General features: G+C 42.0%; 1 protein-coding gene across 1 annotated transcript in view; it reads left to right on the forward strand.

The window, feature by feature from the left end:
• Window positions 1–15,589, forward strand: part of CNTNAP1 (contactin associated protein 1) — a 51,829-nt gene that overhangs the window by 15,890 nt on the left and 20,350 nt on the right. Inside the window, exons 4-8 of the mRNA XM_081931877.1 lie at window positions 1,965–2,112; window positions 2,681–2,884; window positions 6,655–6,839; window positions 7,077–7,220; window positions 9,033–9,306. Of these exons, the coding sequence (XP_081788003.1) occupies window positions 1,965–2,112; window positions 2,681–2,884; window positions 6,655–6,839; window positions 7,077–7,220; window positions 9,033–9,306 (955 nt within the window). The remainder of the gene's footprint in view (window positions 1–1,964; window positions 2,113–2,680; window positions 2,885–6,654; window positions 6,840–7,076; window positions 7,221–9,032; window positions 9,307–15,589) is intronic.

Genomic DNA, 15,589 nt, shown 5'->3' on the forward strand with positions numbered 1-15,589 from the left:
TTAAAATGACAGCATTTGTTTTTATCCTTTGCAAAATAAGTTTCCTTTTTTCATTTTCTTTTTCTTCTCCCTTCCCCTCCTTCCTCCCTCTCTCCCTTCCTCCCCCCCTTCTCTCTCTCACACACACAGAAGTTGGATTGGACTATCTCTCCTACCCCCTTCCCTCTCTCACTCACTCTCAAACAAACACACACACACACAAAAGTTGGATTGGATATCGTTTCCAGTGGCTTGAAAGCAGCTCCTCTGCCACCACCACCCCATTCCCCTGATGCCTTTCCCAAACACCTCCACCATTGCAAATGCAGCCTGCTGTCTGGGTGGGAAATGCCTGGAACGCAATGAAGCCCACCCACTCACCTCCTGTTGGCAGGCTTGGGTGAGAGAAGAGGCAGAGAAGCCGGAGGGGAGCCGATCCGAGCCTTCCAAAAGAAAGAGGCTGGGGGAAAATGTGTGTGCTACAGCATGGCTCTTTGCCTGGATGACTCTGCTTAACTGTTAAAAAAAAGCCTCTAAAAAGCACCCTCTACTATGAGGCAGAAGAACTGCATGCCTCAGGAGAACTGCATGCCTCAACTACGTCAGGAATTTTTAGGCTTTTAACCCTTGCTTAACTCTGCTCGAGTGATCATAAAATGCCTAAAGTCAGATTAGATGAGGCATGCAGTTCTCCTGCCTCATAGTAGAGGGCGCTTTTTTAGAGGCTTTTTTTAACAGTTAAGCAGAGTCATCCACGGTGAGGCAGCAACTAGCTCAGCTTTTTCCTTTTACATTTTTTTTCTTTTCATGATGAGAGCGGTGAGGCTGTGCCTCACTTGCCTCACCTGACTGCACGTCACTGACCGCAACTATATTCTGATAGATAACTGGGCAAGAAAGAAAAGAAATGATAGGGAAGGGACAGTGGAAAGAAGGAGAGGAGTACTTAGATTAATTACCCATCACCCCTGATTTTGGTGGTTTTAGAATGGAGGTGGATAATAACAAATTAAAAGAGTATGCAATCCAGTTCTCACATTGCATAGACCCCTAACATGATGTAGCTTAATGTAATTATGAGTCAGTCCACTATAGGTGGTTCAGAAAGCAATAGTTTTAAAAATCTTTATATAATATTATATTATGAGTACAGACTAGAATTTTAACTATGGATGATGACTTGCATTCTTAGATTATATGCAGATGTATATGTACATGTATATTCATGCAACACACACATATGTATGCATTCCTATATTTCTCATGTTGAAACAGATTTTTTGTTGATTTGTGTGTGAAGAGACTAACAGAGAGGATTAATTCTAAAAAATTCAACTTTAATTTAAACTCAAAGCAAATGATTAATATTAATTTGCTGTTTGATAGTTTTCAGAAAAAAAGGCAATGATTAAAGATAGATCTTCCTTACTTTTTTTACTTTACCCAATATCTATTAAAATAAGTTATTCAACCCCAGACACATTCAGTTCCTTTGCTATAATACATTTAATACATATTGAAAACTTATTTTAAAACCCGTGAAAGACTTTTGTGATGGGAATGAATTATATAAGGAGATGCCGTAAAGTGACAATTTTGTTTCATCTAGTTCAGGGGTGTCCAAACTTGGCAACTTTAAGACTTGTGGACTTCAACTCCCAGAATTCCCCAGCCAGGAGTTGAAGTCCACAAGTCTTAAAGTTGCCAAATTTGGACACCCCTGATCTAGTTCATTGCATTAAATTGTGCCTGGCTATAAGAGCTGGCATAAGCCCTTCCCCAACTGACTATACATATCTTTTATAAGTGGGATGATAGAGACGGAATGTGAAATGTATGTGTTGTTTCTTATCTCTTGTTGGTCTCGGATTCCCCCACCCCACCCCCATTCGTGAAAACCATTGTTACTTATGCAATATTAAAAGCCCAAGTATTCTTAGCCCAAGTAGCATTTCCAACTTTTGCTTTTCTTCTTTCTGACCTAGACATTTTTTGGCAATGTAAATTCTAGTGGTGTGGTCAGTCATGACCTTCATTACCCCATTTTGGCTCGCTATCTCCGGATCATTCCTGTGGCTTGGAATCCGCAGGGTGCTATTGGCTTACGAGTTGGCCTTTATGGATGCTACTATGGTAAGTAATTCTGCTCAGAATAATGTCCTTTAGCTGAACTATAGAAACCAGAAATTTGTTCTCAAACCCCCCCACACACTTTTCATAAAAATGGAGTGAGAGGGATGCAAGTGGAACTTGAAGTGCTTGTCTTTCTGTTTATATCGCTTAGAAGGAGTCTTTTACGACAGAAATACAAAAATATCTGTGGATAAATTATTGAGACACATTTTCAGCCTTTTGTTTTGAGGCAGAACTATGATTGCCAGATTTATTTTCCCATTTTTCTTCTTAAGGTCTGAGAGTGGGGTGGGGAAGGATGGAAAGAACTTGTTTTCAAGTTGTATTTTTCCAAGTGGGGTGTTTTGGTCAGAGTGAGACCAAATAAGATGGGGAGCAAATGGCGTTGTATCATGGAGAACAGGGAAAACTTGATCCCTGATGTCGAGCCTCTTCAGAAGTTCCAGATATGCAAGCTTAGCATTGGCCTGGATTTAAATGGTCTCATTTGGGATTATTATGATGAGCTGGTGGTCATTTGGGGAAAGGACTTGACTTGTGATAACTATATATTGATTCTTTCCTGCAGATTCTGAAATCTTATATTTTGATGGGGATGATGCCATTTCTTACCAGTTTCGCAGCAAAAAAGTTCGTTCCACGGAAGACATCATTGGGTTCAACTTCAAAACAATGGAGCATGAGGGCATCTTAATGTATGCAGCGGGATCTCAGGGAGATTACATCAGTGTGGAACTTCAGCAAGCCCAGCTGGTTCTGAGCATAAGTCTTGGTGAGATCAGAAGGAAGAAGCATGAGCTGGATAGATGCCAGGATTCTTTGTTGACATGCCAAAAGGGGAGGAAAATGGTTGACACAATTGATAAGCAAGTCAGAAGAGAAGCAGCCATGTTTCTTTCAAGTTTGAATTGAGGCTAAATGTACTTATGAATTGTGGTGTATATCTCTGTCCCAAACAATAAGGAGTTGTGGAGAAACATTTTGGGGGGATTTTTTTGGGGGGGTTGGATGAAGTCATGGGAACTGTGTATTGTTTTATTACATCAACCTGAGATTACAGTCAAGTAGACTTCAAAACCAGTGAGCACACCCACCAAATCTGTTTCCCCCAAAATAAGACTTGGTCTTATTATCTTTTGGGCTTGAAAATAACCACTTAGTTTTCAGGGAGGTCTTTATTTTGGGACATGCAGGAGTCAGAGAGCATGGGGGCTGACAGGAGTGGGAGTGCAGCTACCACTGGCCCCGCCCTCTCCATCCCACTGCCTGCTTTCCCGCTGCAATGGGCCAAGCTCTTGGCATGCCTCGGCCTTCAGTATGTCAGGCAGGAGCAGTCCAGTAGGGCAGCCGAAAGCAGTGCTGTCAGGAGGGCGAAGAGCCCACGCTAGGCCAGGAGAAGCAAGGGCAGTCACTTAGCCACTTTAAGACTTGTGGATTTCAACTCCCAGAATTCCCCACATCCCCTCCATTTTCCTTCCTTGTGACAAAGACTTGTGGAGGGAGGTGTTAAATGTTAACATTTCAGAAATGTTACCTGCAGGAGTCTTTCGATGCTACCCTCTGCCGCAGGTGCAGAGTAAACCTCCACTTTCCCTGTGCAGGATTGCAAGGCTGGAAGTTTCAGAGAGAGCATTTTTTGGGATGTGTGTCTATGCAGGCCTCCTCAAGGAAAGAACAATCTGCAGGAAAATGAGGGACAGGGATTTTTCTGCCAATCGTCCTTTCCTTGAGGAGCCCAGCATAGACATTCATCCCAAAAATGCTCCATCATAAGTCTTCAGACTTGCAATCCTGCACAGGGAGGGTGGAGGTTTGCTCCAAAGCTGTGGCAGAGCTTTGCATGGGAGGCCTCAATGGGTAACTTTGTGTTGCGCATCTTGCTCAAGCGAGAGGGGTGCAGGGCGAGGGCTTGGCAGCAGGGAAGATGGGTTTTTGGGGTGCAAAGGAGGAAGGAGCGATCCCCCCTCCATCCTCCGTCCTACTGTAGGTCCACCATGGAGCTTGTGCAGGGCAGTGTGACCGCTGGCAAAGGGGCACTGGCAGGCCAGCAACAGGGCAGATGTTCCGGAGATTTGGGCTGAGTTACCCCACACCAGGCAGGAGCAGCCCAGCCAGGAAGGCGATGAGGCCCTGCAAAGCCAGAAGTAGCAAGTGCAGCAGACCCAGCAGCCGGGCAGAGGTGGTGGTGGGGAACCAATTCCGTGCTGCATAGGTTTCTGCCTTGTAGCAGCAGCATGAGCAGGACCCAAGCTCCAGGCCTGGTGGAGCGCAAACTGTGGGTGCCTCCTGCTCCAGAGCCACAAGGTGAGTTGTGGAAGAGAGAGGCCCTTGGTTGCGAGGTTGCCTGGCGCCATAGATGGGGCTGCGTCTGGCAAGAGTGCCTGGAAACACCTCCAAGTACCCAGAGAGACAAAATGAGAAGCAGCTTCCAGCCCTTGCTTGCTCAGCTGATCTGCAGGCTGCAATTAACAGGCCGAGCCTCCATGAGGTAATCGGGGAAGGGCTGCCTCCTGTCTTGGCCACCCCCAAAGGTATCCATCCAAAAGTTAAAAGATGGTTTCCAGGTCTGACACCCACTTCACTAGGCCTTATTTTTGAGGTAGGGCTTATATTAGGCCCATCCCCCCAAAATCAGGCTAGGACTACATCCCAACTATATTTTTTTACTGTTAATTTTCTGTTTTACAGTATTATCAGTTTCTAAATTAAGATTTTAATTCTTTTAAAGACTCATTTTCTTCCTCTTAAACATTTTTACATCTTTTCTCTGGTCTCATGCACTACTGGAGCTATGTCAGCATTGTGACTTCCAGAATTTCCAGTTTAATTTGAAAACTTTAGTAATTGGGGGAGTACCAATAGCCCTGGAAGATCCATGTTGAGAAGATTCAGTGTAAAGATTCAAAGTAAAGACTGGATAAACCTCAGAGCACATTTCACTCTTTGTCATTCCACTGAAATCAGTCCTCAGAACAAGAGTTAAAAGTCTGAGTAAATAGAAGGCAGACTATGATTTTATTGGTAGTATTTGAAGGAAATAGGGTAAAAGAGGGGCTTGACCTGGATTTAGCTAAGTGTAGAGTTTATAATTCATTCCAAGGTGCAAAGGGCATTGGGGAGAATTCCCTAAAGGCTAGCTGTTTCTCCAGGGGAATTGATGCTTGGTCCATTTAGCCCTTTACCTCCTTTCAATAAGCCATCCATACCATGAATGAAGGAATAGAAGTGAATCTTTTTTTGGCTACTTAGTCTAAGGTTATTGCTTAGGTTGGGGGATAAAGCACCTACTAGGTCCAACAGAGGTGTTCAGGTTAAGGTGTGTACAGAATATAATATTCCATGTCAGCATGTAACTTACTGCCTTCTTCTTTGTAACAATGAAATCAGGCAGTATGAACTCAGTGTGTTCAAGCCATTTAATTGTGACAGCCTATTTAAACACATGATTTGCCACAATTTTTAGTATTGGTGTTGTCTTGGGGGAAGGCCAAAAGGCAGGGCGGGGAGTGTGAAAATAACTTTATGTAAGTATTAATCAAATAGTGGAAGGAAGCCTCCCTACAACCACCATGTGCCAATGCCATTACATGCAGGAACGGAATGTGGGAGTGATGTATCACCAGAATATAGGAACAAGGAAATTGTGTTGAGAACTTTTAGAACCTCTGCACTTTCCCTCAGCCAGTGCATATTAAAACTTTTTTCCTTTTCCTTTTATTGTTACCAATATGCACTTGGTTTATATTTCCCAGCAGGGGATTGACTTGTGTCTTTATTTCCATGTGCAAATTTATTTTCTCTTATACTGTCAATTAGACTTTGTTTAATCTTTGAACATTGATCAGATCAGTCGAGCAGAAATAGTGAGAGGCTCATTTGTAACATTCCAAACAGTCAACGTTATGCATACAGACAGCAAAACTGCGAGTGCTTTTTGGTATTACAATAAAGGCAGATAGATATAATGACTTTGACTAGGTATTCTCGAAACACACATTTCCAGTTTCATATCAGGGCAAAATGCTGAAATTTCGCAGTCTGTTTAAAGAAAATTGGCATTGAATTAGCGTGCAGCTTTTTTTTAGTGAGCTAGCTAGCGCTGCCTAAAGTTGTGAAATGATGCACTTACCCCTAAGTACTCTTTCGCTGAAGGCTAGATTTGTTTAATGAATTTTTTAGACAGAAATGCAAAGTCTTAGAAATGAAATGCCTCAGGATTTCTTTTCTTTTGTTTGTACAGCTATTTGAAAATGGCACTGAGAAAAAAAAAGGGGGGGAAAGGGAATTTAAAAAAAAAGCAGATGACTTACGAGCTATATAAAACTGATTCAATTAGTACTCCATATAAGTATTATCAATTTAATATTTTAAAATATTATTAAAATAAAATCAACATTTGGTAGTTAGCAAATGCAGCCCATAAGGTAAGAATAATCAATGCTTATCTAATCTGAGTATGTCCTTACAGTGAATAAGACAGAATCTAGTATTTGTTGACATTATTTCTAATGTCATATTTTTGATATGGGTTTCTACCATCAGGTAACAGCTCATTAAATATGAGCGGAGGGGAGACAACAATGAAGCTGGGGAGCCTCTTGGATGATCAACATTGGCACCAATTTCGCCTTGATCGCTATAGAAAATATGTCAACTTCAGCCTGGATGGGGAGATTCTGCAATTCCGCCTCAATGGGGAATTTGAGCAGCTTGACTTAGACACAGAGGTGATATGCCTTGCAAGAATTTACACTGCGATAATGCTCATTTGGGATATGAAATTTGAAACCAACTGAAATGTACCTCTCCACTTTTCCATGGAGTTGATATCTGCTGGGAACTTTAATGACCTTTAACCCTATATTCCCTGTCTTTCATTATGACCACATGATCTATGTGCAGCCGTTAAAAATCAGGAACCTAATTGACTCCCAGCTGAGTTGTGTCCTCCTTGTTTTCTGCAGATCTTTTTTGGAGGCGTGAGAAACAACGAGAAACAACGTCTTGTCTATAGGCCAAACTTTCGTGGCTGTATGGAAAACATTGCTTACAACCTGGTTTATATTTCTAATTTAGTAAGACGTCGGCATCCCGCTATCCGGGTTGAGGTAAGAATTAACGTAGGTTGAGTCTAGGACCTACAGCAGCCTTACCTGCTTAGAAGCCTTGCAGTTATCTGGACTTCAGCTTTCAGACTTCCTCAGCCACTGTGGAAAGTTGAACTCCACACATCTGGAGGATGTGTTTGGGAAAAGCTGTTCAGTGACAATGAAGACAAAAACTGACTCTATTTTAGTTGGAGGCAGACTCTTGGCCTGTTAATCTCTGCGAGTCTGTGCATAAGGTGAAGTTGCTTTTGTCTTGTAATTGATCCTGCTGCTGCCTGTCATCTGATTTCATTCTAAGTGAATTGATTTTTCATAGCTGTTCCTGAAAAGGAAACTCCAGTTTAATCTCCTCTAGGAAAACTGATGTTATGAAAGCAGTCCTGATGTTTCCACTTGGTAAGGAAGGGGGAAACAAAATTGGAATATTCAGATTGGCTGGAAAATATATGTGAAGACAATTAGCAAAAAAATCTAAGGGTTCATGTTTTGGAGAGATTGGAATCATATTTTTTTTTCTGTAAAGTATTCTTACTCCAATTTTTAATGAACAAGACTTCTATATCCTTTAAAGTGAAAGGATGTGTCTGCAGACTTACAGTCTAAAACCTATTATATAAAATAATAAAAAGAAAAAAAAAGCAAATTCAGGCACCAATTCTTATAGTTAAATAGTAGTTTTTCTAACATTTACTAACCAACAGCTCAGAATGATAAAGTGGTCCTACTTCCCAGCCTTGTTTGCTGTACCTTGATGGAATAGTTACTGCCAGATGACAATTCAAAGAAGAGTCTGATGGATCCAGTTACTGGCAGAAATGTATGTGTTTTGCATGCATTATTTGAGTTCTGCTGTGGATCCGTGCTAAACCTAAATGTTTTGAAAGACCTGAAATTGCTTCCCAACTCTGGGAAATTTTTCTTAGCCTTTTTATTGAGCTCCTTTATTTCCAAGACTTTCCATGTTCTCAGCATGCAGTATAATAGTTCTGTTGAGGTAAGTCCCTCTATTTGAACATAAAGGAAAGATATTATGACGCACAGAATTGAATGCCTCATAACATCGCTCACCTGTGGAGTAACTTTTTTTTTACAGCCTGATGAGTTTTGCATGTGTAGAAGTGTGTATGTGTCTCTGTGTGTGCACCATACACTTTCACACTTGCTCACAAACATTATCTCCCTCCTTTCCTCTTCCCTCCCAGCAACTTGCTGTAAATTGATGAATTGCTGTTGCTATTAGCAAACCAGTCATCTAGTGAATGGGATGGGAACCAGACTACTTCCTCTTTTGATATTAATTGCAGCAGCAATCAATCAAACAATCCAGCTCCTATTGGTTAGATGATCAGGATGATCCAGCTGGCTAGTGAGAAAAGTGGATGGGGCTCTCTGTTGTTCCAAGGTTTGCTCGATGGATATATTTCTTGGACAAGGTTGCTGAATATTTCAATAGGCAATTGCCACTCAATGCTAAACATGAACAAGAAAGTAAGGAAGGGACTGAAAGCTCCGCTTCCACAAGGCCATAAGACAGTAACATCTTTTGTTTTAATGTCTTCCTTAATGTAAAATAAAGATTCCTTACTAACTGTGTTGTGTGGAGTCTCTGGAATGTTTCAAGAGTTAGCTAAAGGAAGGAGCCCAACAGAGACATTTTTGGTGGCCAAGGCAGCAGATTGTGTCACCATATACAAGGCATGTGGATATGGGAGAAAATGCACGTGGCCCTTCCTTAATGGACTTGCCTTCTCCATTTGCTTTTGCTTTCCTCTGTGAATATCACTGTAAATGAACTTTCTCTTTTTGTTGCAGGGTGAGGTGGGCAATTTCTGTCGGGACAATCTCTTGTTCCCTTTTACCTTTGCTGGAGTCAACAACTTCTTGCAGATCCCTGGATATCCTCGGCGCAATACGCTGGCAGTCAGCTTCCGTTTCCGCACATGGGATGTTGTAGGGCTGCTTATGTACACATCCTTTGCTGATGATCTAGGATGGCTTGAGATGGTCCTGAGTGACGGACAAGTCAATGTCACAATTGCTCAGCCAAAAACCAAAACCAAAACCAAGAAGCTGGAATTTGCAGCAGGTAGGCAGTAAGATAAAGAGGGTTAGGGTTTCAGTTAGTAAATGTATTCCAAGGTAAGACTCCAAAGCATGTTACATAGTATGTTCCTAATGTTGGAAAGGTGCTCTGTGGGAGAGGTGAAAAGGAAGGTTGATATTGCTGGATCCACTTAAAGGTGGAATCTAGCTTGTTGGATTGTTTCCTTCTTGTCCAAAGACTGGAGAGTTTAGGGATCTAAGGCAGATATTTTTCTTTTCCAATTCAATAAGAAACCATAACTCTCCTTGGTGCAGATAAGGTTTCTTGGTTGGGCAGATTCTCCAATTCACCCTCACAGTTGGATGTGGTGGTAGTATAGGGAAAGCTTTAGTTGTAATGTTGCCTTCTGGGTATTTATGCTAGCTTTCAGCAAAGGCTGTTAAGGATGTTGAACTCTTGCCTCCTCTCCTGTTACTGGCTGGTCTCAGGTTTTCCCTTGCTAATTTTACTTTCTCACAAATTGATGTCTGCTCCCCAACTAATTTGAATATTGGTAGCTGGACAGGCTGTGCTTTGAAAGAGGAGAAGTAGTGGCTGCCAGCAGTGCTTCATGTGATTCATTCCACAAACAAGCTTCCCCTGGTTGTTAATTGTAATGAATAAAGAGTTGTTGAGTGTGTGTGTGTGTGTGTGAGAGAGAGAGAGAGAGAGAGTTATCTGATGATGGAGTCAACTAGAATGGGGAAGAATCTCTGAGATCTAGGTGTTGAGGAATTATCTTGAAATAAAGGCTTCTTTGGTGTGGATAAATTTTTAAAAGCAGAACATTAAAAGATGGGCATGTATAAATAATGTTAAGTTTATTAAAAAGTTAATTATCCACTCCTGCAGTAATAAGACATTCTCAAGCACTTTTGGTGCTGCTTTCCATGCAGATTTAGGTAAGATAGGACAGTGCATGATGCTTATTTGTACTACCCAAGCTTTGGCCAACTTCTAGCAGGTCAATTTCTAGTGTGAAAATACCAATATAAGAATGGAACGTGGTCTGCTGCATCTCCGTATGGAAAATATAACAATTTCTAAACTATATCTGCCAAATGGAGAGTCAATGACAATATGGTCAAATTTTTATTTACCAATTAATAACATTTTTATAGCAGAACAGTTATAGTGCAGTGAATGATGGGCAGTGAGCAGTAATGTTTCCAGACTAAAAATACAAATAATAACAAAATAAAGCAATTTCATTGTATTTAAGTACAATGACAATAAAGATTATACTTATAAATACACATCCAAGATTAGCTTCATGACAAACTTCAAAAACAAAACTATCTCTCTTTATTTTAAGTGCTTAATATTTCCATTGAACTTGAATTAAGGCATTTAGCCAACATTAGTGAATAATATGAATTATTGACTAAAATGTATAACTGGATCCAAGATGGATTGTACAATGAGTACTTTCTTTGTGCAGGTGCATTATTTATTTGTTTGCTTGTTTGCTAATTTCAGATACATGATCCTTGGAGGGGCTAATAATTAAAAACAAAATAAAATAATCCACAAAAATATAAATAACGCAAATAATAGCTGAACAATTAACCAAAAATAATATTAACAATCATCTCATTTAATACAACTAAGAAATGGGCTCACGCATTCCATTAGGACCCAAAGCTCAAAATCAATCTAAAATTTTACATACATACATACATACATACACATAATATGAAAATAAATCACTTGGCTCTTTTGGGTAATATGCTTTGCCCAGATTTTGAAGCCAACAGAATGTGACAACTTTGCAATAAATAGCTCAACATCCTATATTGACTCTTTTTAAACAAAAGCATTTTGAAGAGAAAAATCTCGTTGGCAAGAAATTATGGGTAAGTGTTTACCAGATCTCTGACTAATATTAACATTTAATTCTGATCAGGTTTGGGGTTTCTTCCATTTGAAACTGGAAAATATTTAGTAAAGTATCTTTCAAGTCGGATTGATATCCTGAGGATTTTATTAATATATCCATGTAGTTTTCTTGCAAATGAATTGAGTGTAATTTCTTCCTCCTCCTGCTTTTTTTTAGTTTCACAATCTAGCGTTGAGCCATTATTTGTATATTCCAAACTGGGCTTTTTTTATTGCTGTGTGTAATGGAAACGAAGTTATGTGACAAAGAAAAATCAATATATTTTAGACAACAATTTTCTCAACATTTCTCCTTATTTTTAGAGCACTCTTGAAATGACTGTGTAGACTGGAAATTCAGGAAGTTATGTCCCTACAGAGCTGCAGCACAAAAAGCTACAAAATGTGTTAGATTGGGCAATGGATAGGCACACACAGGCTTAACGGTAACAAAGCTCTTTATTAAGTACAACAAGTGAGAACAATCCAGCAAAGGTTGAGTCTGGCAGCAGCTCTTTTATGTCCCGCACGCCACAAATTATGCGGTCCAGAATCAGCTCGTCCAGGTCTTGGAATTCGCAGTACGCTGTGGCCTTGCAAAGCGCCACAACGTACTCATTAATTGACTCGCCCTCTTTCTGGTTCCTGATGTTAAACTCATGCTGGCGAACGTGCTTGGACGGCTTGGGGGCATAATGGTCTGCAGGTCCCAACCCATGTGAATGTCTTCATGACTTCCACTCTCAGTAATGGGAGAACATCCCACTTGAAACCATGCCAAGAACACTTCATAACCTCATTGATCAAACCAGTTTTAGGAGCAACAGTGTTCCAAATCAGCAAAGAAGACAATGACTTGGCCTTGTCAATAGAGGACACAGAATTTCTGAGGCTCATGGACAAGGAATTTCAACAGAATGCTACCAAGAGTTGGGTGGCTCCACTATCCTTTCGCATACCAGGCAACGGCTTCCAAATAATCATGAGCAAGCTCTCTCTCGCCTCTTCAATCTGAGATGACTCATGAGCAGGAAGCCTGCAATGAAAGGTCATTTAATAGAGTTCATGGACAAGATGGTCCAGAACGGAGATGCAGAACTTGCTCCATCTCTGAGAAATGGTGAGGAATGCTGGTATCTGCCATTCTTTGGAGTGTACCACCCACAGAAGCTAGGTCACATCCGAGTAGTATTCGATGCCAGCTCGCAAATCCAAGGCCCCTCTCTGAACAAAGTCCTGCTCACAGGGCCTGACATCATCAACAATCTGCTCGGTGTGCTCATCCACTTCAGGAAGGAAATCAGCCATCATGGCTGACATCCAGCAGATGTTCTACTCATTCCTCATCAGGGAAGATCATCGGAACTACTTAAGTTTCCTGTGGTTTAGCAATAAAAAACACAAACAGCAGATAATGGAGTACAGAATGCGAGTGCACATTTTCAGAAATGGCTCTTCCCCGGCAATTGCCAACTATGGCCTGAAACATACTGCTTGTGTGGGTGAAGCCAAATATGGTGCAGATGCCAGACAGTTCATGGAACAGGACTTCTATATTGACGACGGCCTAAAATCCATGCCCACTTCAGCAGAGGCCACAGACCTATTAAAAAGAACGCGCCAGATGTTGGGGTCATCCAATCTTAAGCTGCATAAAATTGCATCTAACAGTGAGAAAGTGCTAGCAGCCTTCAATCCTGAAGACCATGCTAAGGGATTGCAGGAACTTGACTTCGGCACAGATACCCCCTTTATTCAACACAGTCTTGGTCTTTATTGGGACTTGAAGAACATCTTCACCTTCAAATCCCCACCTCAGAAGAATGCTTTCACAAGAAGGGGAGAAGGATGTTTATGTTGGTTTTGTCATGGGAAAAGCGAAAGTAGCACCACAACAAGGTCACACCATGCCAAGGTTGGAACTCTGCGGGGCCGTGCTGGCCGTGGAACTTGCAGACCTGATAACAAAGGCAATGGACCTTGAGCTGCAAGCCACCACCTTCTACACAGATAGTAAGGTGGTGCTGGGCTATATCCACAATCGAAGCAGACACTTCTATGTCTATGTCAGTAATAGAGTAGACAGGATCAGAAAATCCTCAAACCCAGAGCAATGGTGGTATGTACCGACAGATCAGAACCCAGCAGACCACACTACGTGTTCTATTCTTGCATCTCAGCTGGCAGAATTGACCTGGTGGAAGGGCACAGAGTTCCTGGCTTGCCCAGACATCCCCATGTCGCAAAGATCAGAACAATACGAGCTTCAAGACCCAGATAGTGATGCTGACATACGACCGGAGGTACCCAACAAGTCTCCCAGACAGGACAAGAAGCCCACTGTCTTGGCCACATGTTTGTCAACAGCGATAAAGGAAACAAGAAAACTGATCCTTAATCACCCCTTTGCCATAGGTCGCTTCGAACGCTTCTCCAGATGGAGACCTCTCATATCAGGGGTGGTAGTGATCGTCCGTTTCCTGCATCACAAAATGGGCTTCCCAGTCCACCATGCCCAAGCAGAGAGAGCCATTCTGAGGAATGTGCAATGAGATGCGTACCCAGTGGAATTTGAGTGCCAACCCCTTCTGAAATCCAGTTCATTTCTAAAACTGAATCCATTTTTTGACTGCCATGGCTTACCGTAGGTAGGAGGGCATTTAGATAAAGTTGAGGTAACCTCAAATCTCAAGCATCCTATCATCCTTCCTGCCTGCCAACATGTGACAAAACTGCTGGTTCAGTACCACCACGAAAACGTTCAACATCAAGGCAGACACTTCACAGAAGGAGCGGTTAGGGCTACCGGAATCTGGATCGTAGGCGCCAAGAGGCTCGTCGCCACTATCTTACACAAATGCCTGCACTGTCACAGGCAATGAGGTGCGACACCATGCCAGCTGATGACATGCCTGAAAGTCTTAGCACTGAATCTCCTTTCTCCAACATAAGTTTAGACATTTTTGGCCCCTGGTCTGCCCATCGGACCAGAGGAGGGCAAGCTAACAGCAAACGCTGGGCTGTACTTTTCATCTGTCTCAGCATTCGAGCCATCAACATCGAAGTCATAGAATCCATGGACAGTTCCTACTTCATCAATGCCCTAAGGCAGTTTCTGGCGCACAGAGGACCGGTCAAGGTGTTTAGATCTGACTGCGGCACAAACTTCGTAGTAGCTTGCAAGGAATTGAAGATAGGTGAAAACAATCGCCTAAACCCAGCAATCGAGGGCTAGCTACTTGAAGGCCTGTGACTGTGTATGGACATTCAACCCTCCCCATGCATCCCATATGGGAGGAGCGTGGGAGTGACTGATAGACATAGCCCGCAGAATCTTAGACTCCATGTTGACAAAGGCGCCTTCACTGACACATGAGATCCTACCACCCTCATGGCAGAGATGGCAGCTATTATCAACTCCCGACCTTTGGGTCCAATTTTTATGGATCCTGAAAACCCAACTATCCTCACCCCAACCACCTTGCTGACCCAGAAGACAGGGAACTGGCCACCACCAGCAGGGAACTTCATTCCCAAGGACATGTATAAACAACAATGGAGAAAAGTTCAACTGCTTGCCAACACATTCTGGAAGTGCTGGAAGCAGGAATACTTACCCTCCCTGCAAGATCGCCACAAGTGGCAGCGCAAAGAACCCAACCTCGAAGAAGGAGATCTTATCTTGCTAAAAGACAAGGACACACCTTGAAACTCGTGGCCAATAGGACTTGTGTGCCAAGTTCTACTCAGTAATGATAGACTAGTTTGCCAGGTGGAAGTTCAAGTTGCGAAGCCGCTGGAGTCAGGTTGCGACCAGCAGACTTCCACCAAGAAACTCTACACCAGACCAATCACCGACCTACTACTGCTGCTACAGAAGACTGAACTAGAAGATTGAACCTCAAGCTTTGCATGTTTTGTGTTTACATCATTGTTCGCATTGTTTGATGTTATGCCTTTGTGTAACTCAGTTAATTAGTTAGCTAGGTTTGCATGCCGATGTTATGGCTCTGTTATCTTAGTTAATTAGATAGTCAAGTTTGCATTGCTTTATGCCATGCCTTTGTTTAAGAACTGTCTCCTCTAAGAAGCTACCTCATGGGAAATGTAGGCAGAGATTGCCTTATGGGAAATGTAGTTCCATAACATGTGATCACGTCTCTGTTTCTGATTGGCCACTGGAGCATTCTGCCCGCATGCAAAGTTTATAGCCAGTCAGTTTTAAATGCTTTTGTGAATTGGAATAGTAGTGCTTGTATCTCTGCTCAGCATGGGAGTGAAATCATCATCTTTTTACACCACATGATGGGCCAGATTATGGAAAGTCAGAAGTATCTTAAGAATGCCTGATAATAAACTTGATCTGAATAATATTCCTAAGCGTGGAGTTAACTGCATGCCCCAAGGA

The sequence above is a fragment of the Natrix helvetica genome (genome assembly GCF_964273705.1).
Source record: "Natrix helvetica genome assembly, chromosome: Z".
Taxonomy (NCBI): Eukaryota; Metazoa; Chordata; class Lepidosauria; order Squamata; family Natricidae; genus Natrix; species Natrix helvetica.